Genomic DNA, 11,708 nt, shown 5'->3' with positions numbered 1-11,708 from the left:
ATCCAATTGGCCCAAATCGGATGCCACGCTGGCAATGTCTGCCATGTCAGCGCTGCCCCCGAGGCAATTCCTGCCGCCATCCACCCCCATGCTAAGAAGCGCGCGGACGCGAGCTCCAAACCTTTGGGGTCTAGTCGATGAGACCGTCTCAACTCCGGCCTGGGTCAGGCACGGAAATTCCGCCTGTCTTAAGCCCCAATTGCTATGACTTCCCGCCAAATAGGAGAGGCTGGCGCTCGTCGGTCCACCGTGCTATTCCTTTCTTATCATTCGCCTGGATCAAGAGCTGCAAGGCAGGGAAAATCAGCATTCGGGCTCTGACACGTATCGAACTAATTGATGCGCTGTCCTCCCCCGCCTCATTGCCACTGTCTTTCCCTTCGTGTTTTTTTTTTCCCTCCGTAAATTTTCTATTTATGATGGTGATCCAAATCCTGGGGTCTTATCGCCGCGGCTCCTGCCCGATCCCTTCCGTGGCTTTTTTTTTTTTTCCCTAGAAAAGAAAAAGAGGACGGACAGGAACTAATTCTCCTATCCTATGTAATAATGAGGAGGTGCTCCCCTCAGATCACTTTAATTAGGGCGACATACTACCGCAGCGGTCCTCCACTTTTGCTGTACCAGGGGCAATTCCATTCGAACAGACCAATTTCCCTTGCATCATCCGTTTTCCACTACTACACTACTGCGTACGGCTGTGCTGCTATTATTATTATCCCTCCATCGCACGGCAGTAGCGACCGTTCGTCTCTAATCAATTGTGGCTGAAATAACTTCTCGGACTAATCCTCGTTTCGCCTCGGTGGAAATGACCTTCGCGTTTCATACCGTCTAGTGCTCCTGATTACTACTGCTAGGACTTGCAGCAAAGAGGTCCAGACTAACACCTTGCTACTCAAGTTGCACGCACAATGCATCAAAACCACCTGCTTCAAAATCACGAGCTCCTTACCACCCGCCGTTCCGCCGTTGACTGCTCCTTTCTGTGTGCCTTGCATTGCTAGTCGTTTCTGCCCTATCAGTCGGTTGTTTTGATATTCCACCTCTTCGTGCCGCTCCAATTGCCCCAGGATTGCTGTGGAGGTCTACGTTGAATAATAGGGAGTTGCTGATTATTTTACTTTTGGTTTTATGTGTCATTTCTGACTGTACGCTGTACTTGTTTGCAATCTGATTAAGGGAAAGGACAGAACCGGACATATGTAACATATCCGATCTATCGATTGGAATTGGTGGCTTTGTGATCTTCAAACGCTCGCGTTTGCCTGTTGTTCAATTCCTGTTTAATCCTCCGGTTTGGTTTGAAAGCGACTTTTGACAAAACAGAAACTACCAGAAACAGAAAAAAGAAAACACGCGACGAACAAAACACTCGACCGGATTCCTGCCCGCTCATTATAACCATTACCATCGCACTTGAGATCAGTCAAAGAAAGGACGAACCTCGATTAGGCGCTCTCGCATTGAGCATGGGGCCCTGCGGCGTCTAAGCAGCTGCATCTGGTCTTGCTATTCGTTTGCGCGCGTTTCCGAGGTAAGCTAACGGACTTTCTGTCTCACATTGTTCTCCATCAGCTGTGCCTGAGATGGGCTCGAAGCGCAGTTTGATCTGTTAAAAGATATGTTGTCCCGCCCAGGAGGAATCGATCGCTCGCATCTCCCAGTGTACTGGTTACACTGGAACTGTTTATCTTACTTTATTTTTATTTCGCTATCTATTCCGTTGTTATCACAATCCACCACATCGCAATGGACGAGGCTGATTTCATTGGCAATTGCCCTATCATAGACCCCGAATCGCTTGCCTTGTGGATGGCTTCCTCCGAAGTAGACCAGAAGGCCTTGGGCAACTTCGCGGCCATGACCAGCCTTGAAAGCCCGTTTCTATCCGCCGTCTTGTACAAAATGCTGGGCCTGTCGGTCATGCTCTCGAAAAAGCTTCTTCGTGCCCGACGGCTGCGGCGTCTAGATCCCACCCGAGAAACCAAGTCACTCCAGCTGTACCATCACATCATATGGCTCTCCCGTGAGGGCCTGTTAATGCTCGAGGGGTTTATCTTTCCCCTGATCGATAAATACATGGAATTGAAGATCCTGGCCTACAAACTAAGGGCCTCGTTCTACCACATATTCGTTTTGTTTCACAACCAACCCGCCATCCACTCTCCGGGGATTTCCAGCAGTCGGAGCGACGACGCCGTGCCCAATGGAAGCGCCCATACCGCATCCCCGACGAAGGAGCTGGGCCCGAGGTTTTCATTTAAATCGAAACCGGAAAGCATAAGCGTTCCCGATACTCCAACTTTCACCGCAGGAAATGCGCCTCGGGGGAAATTGACGCAGGCGCCTCCGGGACTCGCACCTGTCCTACTGCCCCAGTCGGCCTCGTTTCTTCTGCCCATTCTTGACTACACACCCACTGCGACGGCATGCTTCAACCAAGCCTCGGTTCTGGCCGAGCGGTTTCTTCCCGGATCCCACCCGTTGCGCCTCTCTATCAAACTTGAATTCGCTGCCTACTTGTACGATTGTCTCCACGATTCAACTGCCTGCCGACGACTCGCCAAACAGGCCATTGCCGATGTATATAATGCCCAGGAGGGAATGGATGACGAAAGTTTCGAGGACGCCGCGGAGATCGTTGGGATCCTGGGCAAGATGGTCAAACGGGGTGGCAAAACCAGTAGCGCCGGCAGCAGCACGACGCCATCGGGGACGCTCCGGGCGGAAAGTTCGAAGAGCGGCGACAGTCGAACGCCGCCCGTTAAGAATGCGCCTTCTAAAAAGTCGGAGCAAAAGAGCAGCGGACAATTGCCTCCTGCCGTTCCCGACCCGACCATGATGAATCCTATATGAGCTATATGAGTACCGTATGATCGTACTGAGATGAGATGATGACGATGTGATTGACGAGTGTATGTACATGTGAATGATACGAGATAGCATGATGTGCTATAATCTAATTCCGGAGTATGTCGTATCATCAGCTCATCAGATCCACTTGTCCCATTCATGTCAAAGTGACCGGCAGAATGCCAGTCTCAGGCACCAAGGCAGCAAGGCAGTCAGGCCCCAGGCGGTCAGCCGAAAAACTCACCGGAAACGTTCCACGATCTTTCGTGAAGGCAATCCGGCTAAACCCACTAGACCATCCGCTACGGAGCGACTAATGACTTAGTCCGGATTAATTTACCATGCATGCATGCACGTTCAGGGAGACCCTCTGCCCGCTCATCTGACTCCCATTGATATTTCACCTTTTCCCGTCCTCTGCTTGGCTGTCGCCCATCTTCTCTTGACTTGGCAACATCCGCTCGACTGGTTACTGCGACCTACCACTGCGACTCGTGTTTTACGTCATTGTCGCTGATCCATCCTCGCTCCGACTGCGATATCTTCATCGGCTGAGCGAAAATCAGGTTTATTTCTGGATCGGTTCTCTCCACTTCTCGTTGCTGGGGATTATCATCCCTCACCTCCCCCAGGACGTTCGCCGTGCCACTTCTTTCGTCCCGACCGCCCGACCGCCTGCGAAAAGCGATAGGGCAAAGAGATTAAAAAAGAAACGACCCGAGAAAAAGAAATTCCCCCGACCAGAGGCTGCCTTGCCCCAGAAACCACCACACGTTGTTGCAGTGCACGTACATGCATATATCCCGCTTTTGTTTTGATCGACTCCTCTTGCCAAATATTTCCTGCCTTGCCCCTCTTCTGGCAATGAAGCTATGAATTTTGTTTGCCTACGTCCTCGAAAGCAAGTTGTCACCTCGGATCTATTGCACATTGGCCTTGGGCAGAGGTCTTTGAACGTGGATGATGCGGTCGGGGATTCATAAACCTGGCGCAATTCCGTTTCTCGCTCTTTTGGTGTTTTCGCTCCTGAGTTTGGTGCCGTCGTTGGCCAAGGAGTGGGATCTGTATAATTTGCAGGTGGGATACATCGGGTATCAACGGCACGATGTTCGACGTACGTTTTTCTTACACTACGGTCGGAATGTTTGCTAACTGTAATGCCTGTATAGAAGCTCCACGAGTCAAAGATGATTCAATCGATATGTGGTCGAGGTTCCGCACATCCGGTGCTCGATGCCAGTCGTGGATGATCGATGATAGCTCCTGTCAACCCCCGCGACGCGCCGTTCTCGATACGCCTCAGGATTCTTTCGAAGCAGCTACCATATACGACGAGCCGGCGCCTTATGTTGAAGGGCCATCGACCTTGACTCGAGGGGTTCGTGCATTCAAGGCGTTTGTCAAACAATTGGATAGCCGCCCGGCTGCCCCGCTAGATTCGACAGAGGGCAGCGAAACAGTCTCTACGCGCCGTACCCCCGCGTCCTTCAATGCTTCTATACCTCCTTTACATTTCGGGCACGAAAGTTGCCCTTCAGTGCACGAAGATTCAGCTTTGTCGACAAAACCTAGTTGGCACATTGCGTTCCGAGAATCATGGCAGCAGGCCTGCCGCGTTGGGAATGACTATATAGAAAAGATCGCGCAGTATCGATTGGGGGAGAAAGCTCTGCAACCGGTTGAATCCGGCAATTCCTCCGAATCGCAGTTGACACCCCCGAGCAAACCGTCCGAAGAAATTTTCTCCGAAGCGCGACCTGCGAATGGTAGCGTCGATCCTGGCGCGCCCCGAGTCCCGTCGCGAGTGCTGTCGACTCAACCGCCTAACCCCACTGTGACCACTGCCGGCCAGTCCAAAAACACCGGGTTCGGCCAAGATTCGGAGCATATGCGCGGAAGCTGCATGGCGATTGTGATTGCCTTGGTTGCCGGTGTCATGTGGTTTTAACCGACAAGCACCGTTGGTGTCGAATATCCATCCGAGCATGAAATGCACGCTGCTCGGACATTTCTAACATTCTACGACTTCCATTCAGTGGTCCTGGCGATGGCGTTCGATTCTTGTGATTGCTTATTCGGTTATTCTGTTCCCGGACAGATTTCGTCGACGGGCTGGTTATGATTCTCTGCAACTACTCTTTTCTGTACGTACCTGTTATGCGGCCTTTGACAGGCCCCGTTATGTTTTATGATCGTCGGTTGGGGGACATAGGGACGGTTGGCGTGGATAATGGCAGTTTGGCTGCCCGTACTTACTCAATACTATAATGTTTGTTCATTCTACTATATACAGAGATCTACCCCAGAGTCCCAGAGCCCAAAGCATCACGAATGCCTCTCGGCCCAATCCTCCGGCAACCGCAAATGCTTCGGCAACGCATACTGCCCCAGACAACTCCCCGGCGTCGCACACCGCAGCCCACACCGTCCATACAACCGACAATAGCATTCCTCCGCGGACGGACACGCCCGCCGATTCAGCTCGCCCAGATCCACGCCGTCGCCCGCGCGCCTCACAAACAGAATATGCCAGATATACGAGACCATCCGGCCCGCCACGCGATCGTCCTTCGGCGCCGCCCCGCGCCGCCCATCCATCCCGTCCAACAACCACTGCCGCAGCGCGACATACTCCTCTCGGGAATGCTGCCAGATGCCCTCCTGGCTGACCGCAAACTGCGCACAGCACTGCGCCCGCACTGTGTCTGTTCGTCCGAGTCGACTTCTCCCTTGCCCTTGCCCTTGCCCCTGCTCCTGCGCCTCCCCCATCTCCCCCACCACCCCCGGCGATGACGATAACCCCGAGCCAAAAATCTCCTCCAACGCCTTCGGCAACCCCCGATCCGACACCGTCCTCGCACTCCACGGCTGCAACACCGCCTGCACACTATTCTCCAGACTGCCCTGCGGCCCCGCCGAGGGTGGACACGTGCTCAGACTCCAGTCGCACCGCAGATTATGGTACCCGGACGCGTGCAGCGCAAAGGGCAGGTTGAGACTCTTCAGCAGGGAGAGGTTATCGTAGGCCGGGTCGTCGTTGTGCCATGCGAAGCGCGAGCCGTGGATGAAGACGGCGCCGGAGCGAGGGATGGAGGCGTAGTTGTCGATGAGGAAGGTCAGGTAGGTGATTGATTCGTGGGCGCGGTTGGTGGGGACTTGCAAGGTTTTCTTTTCTTTGTCTTCGGGGTTGGTTGAGGGGGAGAGGGAGGGGGATTTGGGCGTGATTTGGTGGGCGGTGTTGGCGTCGGTGTCGTCTCCGTCCGAACCACCAGATGACGAGGCCGTGTCGATGTGATATACACAAACGTGATACTTCGTCTTCAACTCCTCCAACCACCCCGTGTCTCCGTCGCTGTCGACATGCGACACCACCAGCGCTGGACGCCCCGACTCCGACAGGCCCGGACACACGCCGTTCGGGGCCGGGAGGGAGGTTGCGCGCGTGCGGTACGTGACGCGGTGCCAGGCGAAGAGCTTATGCGGGGAGGCGGGACGGTTCAGGAAGAGGATGAGGCCGAGGATGAAGAGGAGGATGAGCAGGTGGGTGAGGGATTTCTGGGTGCGGCGGCGCATTTTGCTTCGGATTTGGTCTGCTGAAGGAGGGGAGGGGAGGTAGGGATGGATGGTCGTTAGGTCGTGGGGTGGGAGGTCATGTCTGGTGGTTGTTTCATTGGATTAGGTATAGATGTAGATACCTGTCGGTGGGAGGGTCGTAAAGCAGGGTTATTATGGAGAGAATAAATAAAGGTCGACAAGAATGCACGGCGAAAGAACGCTAAGGAAGAGGATTCCGAGTGGAGTGCCGGAACTTCCGGACTGCGACTAAGTTGACGGTGGAGTCTGACTTTCCTCCATTTGGGGGTACTAGTCTATATCTCTCGTCGAGAATATAAATCTATTACATTTTAACATGAACCTTTCTGTGCTTTTATCGTGTAATTAAATCGAGGTATAGATCTATCCATGCGACAAGCTCATGCCGAGGCTTGTCGGAGGCGTCGGATTGGCTGCGTCGGTTCTTGGTGCTACGGAGGCGTTCGACCGGTGTTTTTCATTTGTTTGGTTTGGTTTGAGATGAGACTATACGGAGTAGCGGTAGTTGTATGAGGAATGGCTTGTTGATTCGACTTGAATTTCTTATTTTCTTTCTAGAATTTCAGATGAAGATCCTGACTGGTTACCTCATCAGTTATGAGCGTTTGCCAAGCAGTACCTATCCTGAGGCATCCCATCCAGATCCTCCAGATTCAAAACAACCTCCCAACTACACCACGAGACAAAACCAAAAGAAAGAACCTCCCGAAAAAACCAAAGAGCCCTAACCCCCTTGGAACTAAACCTCCAAAACCTCAACTCCGAAATCCAAACCAGACCCTATCTCCGTAGAGAACGAAAAGAAGAAAATCATTCAGTCAACTCCTCAATAACCCCCCACAAGACCCCCTCAACGAGCGCCTTCCCCACCGCATCTCCCGGATGATCCCTCACGAGCGCCGACACCGCCATTATAGTCGCCGGGAACGGCGCCTGCATGTCCAGCATCTCCGCCATGGTCTTCATCTCATTGACGGTCTGCCGGTGCTGTAGTTCTGCTTCCTTGCCTGCTTTGATGATGCTCAGGGCGCTTTGGATCCATTCCGGATGGGGTTCGGGCTCGGTTTCTGTCTCCTGTGGCTGAGGTTGGGAGGCGTTGGGGGTTGTAGGGCCGGTGGTGGAGTTGGGGACTGGGGTTGTTAGTGACTGTGTTTCTGTTCTGAGGTTTGGTTTGGGATGGGAGAGGTGGGATGAGAAGGAGGTGGTGGGTAACGTACCGACTGAGTTCGTTTTGGATGTGGAGTTGGTATCAGACATGGTGAATGGAGTAGCAGCTTGTATGTTTGTTTGTTTGAGATGTAAGTTGAAGGGAAGTCGAGGGATATCAGACTAGAGACTAGAGCACTTGGCTGGGCGAGGATGACAGGCGAGGAAGAGGAAGAGAATGTAGATGAGAGTAAGAGTGAGAGTGAGAGTGAGAAGTACCTAGGCCAAAGACATTCTTCATAGAACAACCTGGTCGCAACGATCTATTGTGTACAAGTCTCATTGAAATGTGTGTTGATAACGCTCTGAGAAGTACTTTCTATACTGCTCCCGATTATGGCGCTCATGCGCTTGTAGCAGCCTGAGGCGAGCTCTAGGGCAAAGAGAGCACGTGGCTCATAATAAAGAATACAATAGGGGTTGGGCGCTGTTGATGGACAGAAAATGTGGTGAGCTGAGATATGCATGTGAGGGTGTTTGGTGAGAATATTCTTGGGTAAATTGCTGAGGGTCAGTAAATGAATCGACATGCAGGCATTTAGGGCCTCTACTGTCAGGTAACCCACGAATGAGACTTTATTTCAGTTTATAGATAGGTGCATGGAGAGAGTACGTTCATCTGATATCCGTTCAAATGGCGGTACATCATGATCTAGAAAGTATAAACGGCGATATGCTCAGTAATATTGAAACTCATATCTTATGATGTGTTGAATGAAGATGAAAAGATGGAATAAAACAGAAAGAGCGACTCATAGATCAGGTCCTATACTACACTACACTACCGTAGAGGGTGGAATCATGACTCTCCAATGCCACCTGAATGGTCAAACAATTTGGAAAATGGAAAAAAAGAGACTAGCCATGGCATATCCCCTAATATATCATAAAATCAAATAATCTCAAGACTCCCGATCCTCTGTTTGAAAGGGGATGCAAACTGCGCACGGACCACCATCAACAAAGCTTCTCCGGCAACCTGCAACGCTCCGCTCCCACCCATCCAGCCTCCGCGCAACCGATGAGCCTGCCTCAACGGCGTCCTGCGGTTGGTATCGGCACCTAAAACGGAAATGAAGCCTTTCAACCCGGCCTGCAATACTTGCTGCATCAAAAAGAGGCGCTGCGATCGCGTAAAACCAGGTACGGTGCCCTCGACGGATTCGTCGCTCCTGGTCGTTAACCTTGGCTGTAGTATGCTCGGGATGCATCAAGAGAGGCCTGTCCGACGCGTGTTTCTACCGCACAGAGGACATGCCCGCGGCCTTGAGGTACGTTGCTCTGTAGCGTCCAGACTGTGCGCTAACCTGATTAGGGACCCCAGGCGCGGGAAAACGCATCATTCCTGGCCTTCTCCACCGATGGTGGTGGTCAGCTCGCCGCCTGCTGTAACACCATTTTCTAGACTGGAGACGCCAAAACAGGGTCTAGAGTGGAGCTCAGGGGAGACTTCAGAAGCAACCCGCGAGGAGAACTCAGGGAGCTCAGAGATCCTAGAAGTGAAGCCAGAGGATGTTTCAGAGGAGAGCTCAGACGAGAATCCAGAGGTCAAGCCAGAAGACGACTCAGAGGATAGCTCAGACGAGGATCTAGAGATGAAGCCAGAGGAGGATTCAGAGGAGAGTGCAGATGAAGACCCAAAGGTGAAGCCAGAGGACATCTCAGATTCAGAGCAGAGCTCAGAGGAAAGGTCAAAGACGCGAGAAAGAACATTTTCTGGATTCTCCCCCGAGTTCTCTAGATTTTCCTCCGAGTTCTCTAGATTCTCGTCTGAAAGAGCACCCAGTCATGATAGGCAAGATAACCTTGATGATATCGAAGTGTCTTCAGCTCATTCAGATGAAAGCTTTCACACGGCTGTACTGCCACATGAACCTCCCACACCCAACGCTAATGGACCGCGACCCTTCCAGATCGCGGGACAAAAGGAAACCCATGAGCAGACAGACCGACTGGGTGAAGAAAATGGAAGAGACCCTCCATTGACGCCGCGCAGATTCAACCCAATTAATGACGTTCGCTCTCCCGCCCACGATCCGAAATGCCGTCAGTCTTCTGAACAGATCACCCCCGACCTAGCGGATCGTCTCGTGGCGGCGTATCTGACCCATGAGTACGCGAACCTGCCGATTTTTGATCTGACGGAGTTTCGCTCGTCTTACGATATCATCCGAATGGGACAGAACATATCCGCGGGGTCTGGCTCGTTCCACGGTCTCCTGATCACGATTTTTAGTCTCTCCGGCTTGACCTGCCATGACGTCGGGGAGACAGACCTTTCGTCTCTATTTAAATACGGCCAGGCTGTTTCTCGAAACTTCGATTCTCACAGCACGCCAGCGGAGCGAGCTCAATCTTACATACTCCAAAGCCAGTATCTGTACGCCAGTGGCGACCCAAGAGAGGCCTTGACTTCGATTGGCTTCGCAATCCGAATTGCCCAGGTCCTAGGCTTGGAAGTCCGGACGCGGGATCGACATTCTAGAGACCACGAACTCGCCCGACGACTCTGGCACGGTGCCATGCTCCTGGAGCGCATGATTGCATTTCAATTGCGACACCCGCTAGAGACCCTTCGCAGGTTTCGCGTCCCGTTGCCCACTCATATGGACACGGACTACATCGACGCAATCTCGAAGGAAGCCCCCTCCCCAGATGAGGAGCGCGCATCCATCGTCCAATTCTTGGTGGCCTGTGTTAAGCTCTACGAACATGTGGGCGAGATCCTGACGTGGGAAGAGAAAATGAAAATGCGACGAGGAAGCTGCGCTGCGGAAAAGCTGCTCTTGTTACACACCAGCACCCTGCTTCATCTGGACGCTTCGTTGTACCAATGGCAGACGTCCCTCCCGTCTTTTCTGCAGAAGCCAGGGCCAGAAATGCAGCCCATTCATCCTGTTGTCCGTCGCCAGCGGGCTATCCTCCGCGTACGCTACCTCTACGTTCGCCTGCGGCTCTTCCGGCCTTTGCTGATACTGGGGTTGGCAGCGTGTGATAAATGCAGCTGTCAGGCCGGCAGCAACCCTCATTTCAGACTGGAAGAATCGTCGCCTGACTGTCCACTCGCGCTCTCGGTAATCCGCGACTCTTCTCTCAAGTGCATTGCCGCCGCTCTAGAGCTTGTGACTCTCTGTGAGCATGAGCAAGAATCGATTTCTCCTTCCTGGGAGATCCTGGACTACCTGTACGTTTGCGGTACGGTCTTCCTTGCCGCTCAATCCTGTCCGTTTCTCTCCGCGGGTTCGCGTGGCCAGCCTGACCCGGAGGAAATGGAATTGTCGCTCGGTCGTGTCCTCGACCTTCTCGAATCGTACCAGAGCATCCATCCTAGCGACCGCATTTACGACATCGCGCAACGGTGTCGGCGTACCCTCGAGAGCGTTTCGGCGATCGTCGAGGGATCGGACGAGGCTGCTGTTTTCGACGACGATCGCTCCCGTCGTCTTCTGGAGCGGATGAAGATGTGCAATCCTGGTGATAATGACGAGCCAGGGCAAAGCGACTCGAGTCGACTTGGACTTTTTGGCTGGCTGGGCAGTTTACCCGATGATTTGGCGGGAGAGTTGGAGTAGTGTGTTGATACGATACCCTTAGAACTTGTACTTTTGTTTTCTTTTTCTTTCTTTCTTTTGGGATATTGGATGTATGATACTTTCACGAAGCATTGAATCTGTACAGTCCATCCTGGACGTTAACCGGCTATGATCTCGGAGTCGGTCCGACACTACCCACCTCCCTAGTGACCAAAGGGAGTTTACCTACGAAGTCTCCCCCACGCTCCCCGCAATCCCCCTCGGGCTATCATTCGCACGAGCTTCCTTCTCTCTCGCTCTCTTCTTTTCCGTCTGTTTTTCCGGTCTCTTATCCGATTCCGCTTTCTTCTTCCCCTCTTATTCTTTACTTTTCTCTTCTCACTTTATCCTGAATTACTATACACTACAGAACATTCATTCACCATGCAAGCCATGCAAGCCTCTAACCGTCTTCAGAACGCCCTTCGCACCGAGCGCGGCTTGACCTTCGGTGCCTGGCAGATGCTGCCGGGTGCCAACCAT

The 11,708-nt window shown here is 52.7% G+C and overlaps 5 protein-coding genes across 5 annotated transcripts; 3 read left to right on the top strand and 2 right to left on the bottom strand.

Annotated features, from left to right (window-relative positions):
* Nucleotides 1–1,749: 1,749 nt before the first annotated feature.
* On the top strand, nucleotides 1,750–2,856 carry erg27 (the record flags this gene model as incomplete). The annotated part of the gene is made up of 1 exon (XM_024847192.1): nucleotides 1,750–2,856. One exon carries the CDS (start codon nucleotides 1,750–1,752, stop codon nucleotides 2,854–2,856), a length of 1,107 nt encoding a protein of 368 aa, XP_024699057.1.
* A 736-nt stretch (nucleotides 2,857–3,592) lies between these two features.
* Nucleotides 3,593–4,990, top strand: P170DRAFT_61541 (uncharacterized protein). The gene is made up of 2 exons (XM_024855304.1): nucleotides 3,593–3,967; nucleotides 4,023–4,990. The coding sequence occupies exons 1-2, from the start codon at nucleotides 3,814–3,816 to the stop codon at nucleotides 4,799–4,801; spliced, it is 933 nt and encodes a 310-aa protein (XP_024699056.1). The 5' UTR covers nucleotides 3,593–3,813; the 3' UTR covers nucleotides 4,802–4,990.
* Nucleotides 4,991–5,178: 188 nt separating this feature from the next.
* On the bottom strand, nucleotides 5,179–6,426 carry P170DRAFT_459358 (DUF3431 domain-containing protein; the record flags this gene model as incomplete). Its single annotated transcript, XM_024851862.1, has 3 exons — nucleotides 5,179–5,578; nucleotides 5,654–6,032; nucleotides 6,123–6,426. 3 exons carry the CDS (start codon nucleotides 6,424–6,426, stop codon nucleotides 5,179–5,181), a joined length of 1,083 nt encoding a protein of 360 aa, XP_024699055.1.
* Nucleotides 6,427–7,257: 831 nt separating this feature from the next.
* Nucleotides 7,258–7,704, bottom strand: P170DRAFT_430780 (uncharacterized protein; the record flags this gene model as incomplete). Its single annotated transcript, XM_024847978.1, has 2 exons — nucleotides 7,258–7,601; nucleotides 7,665–7,704. 2 exons carry the CDS (start codon nucleotides 7,702–7,704, stop codon nucleotides 7,258–7,260), a joined length of 384 nt encoding a protein of 127 aa, XP_024699054.1.
* Nucleotides 7,705–8,709: 1,005 nt separating this feature from the next.
* Nucleotides 8,710–11,327, top strand: P170DRAFT_514079 (transcription factor domain-containing protein). The gene is made up of 3 exons (XM_024855169.1): nucleotides 8,710–8,796; nucleotides 8,849–8,924; nucleotides 8,969–11,327. Exons 1-3 carry the CDS (start codon nucleotides 8,727–8,729, stop codon nucleotides 11,223–11,225), a joined length of 2,403 nt encoding a protein of 800 aa, XP_024699053.1. The 5' UTR covers nucleotides 8,710–8,726; the 3' UTR covers nucleotides 11,226–11,327.
* Nucleotides 11,328–11,708: the final 381 nt, after the last annotated feature.

Source organism: Aspergillus steynii (genome assembly GCF_002849105.1).
Source record: "Aspergillus steynii IBT 23096 chromosome Unknown P170scaffold_10, whole genome shotgun sequence".
Taxonomy (NCBI): Eukaryota; Fungi; Ascomycota; class Eurotiomycetes; order Eurotiales; family Aspergillaceae; genus Aspergillus; species Aspergillus steynii.
The sequence above is the reverse complement of the archived record's forward strand: the minus strand, read 5'-3'. Positions and strand labels throughout refer to the sequence as shown.

What these genes read in the sequence shown, in the direction of transcription:
- P170DRAFT_61541 (XM_024855304.1), top strand. Translation starts at nt 3,814, where the DNA reads ATGATGCGGTCGGGGATTCATAAACCTGGCGCAATTCCGTTTCTCGCT. An exon ending in TCAACGGCACGATGTTCGAC is followed by an intron (nt 3,968 to 4,022) that starts GTACGTTTTTCT and finishes ATGCCTGTATAG; the next exon opens with AAGCTCCACGAGTCAAAGAT.
- P170DRAFT_514079 (XM_024855169.1), top strand. Translation starts at nt 8,727, where the DNA reads ATGAAGCCTTTCAACCCGGCCTGCAATACTTGCTGCATCAAAAAGAGG. An exon ending in CTGCGATCGCGTAAAACCAG is followed by an intron (nt 8,797 to 8,848) that starts GTACGGTGCCCT and finishes CCTTGGCTGTAG; the next exon opens with TATGCTCGGGATGCATCAAG. An exon ending in GACATGCCCGCGGCCTTGAG is followed by an intron (nt 8,925 to 8,968) that starts GTACGTTGCTCT and finishes TAACCTGATTAG; the next exon opens with GGACCCCAGGCGCGGGAAAA.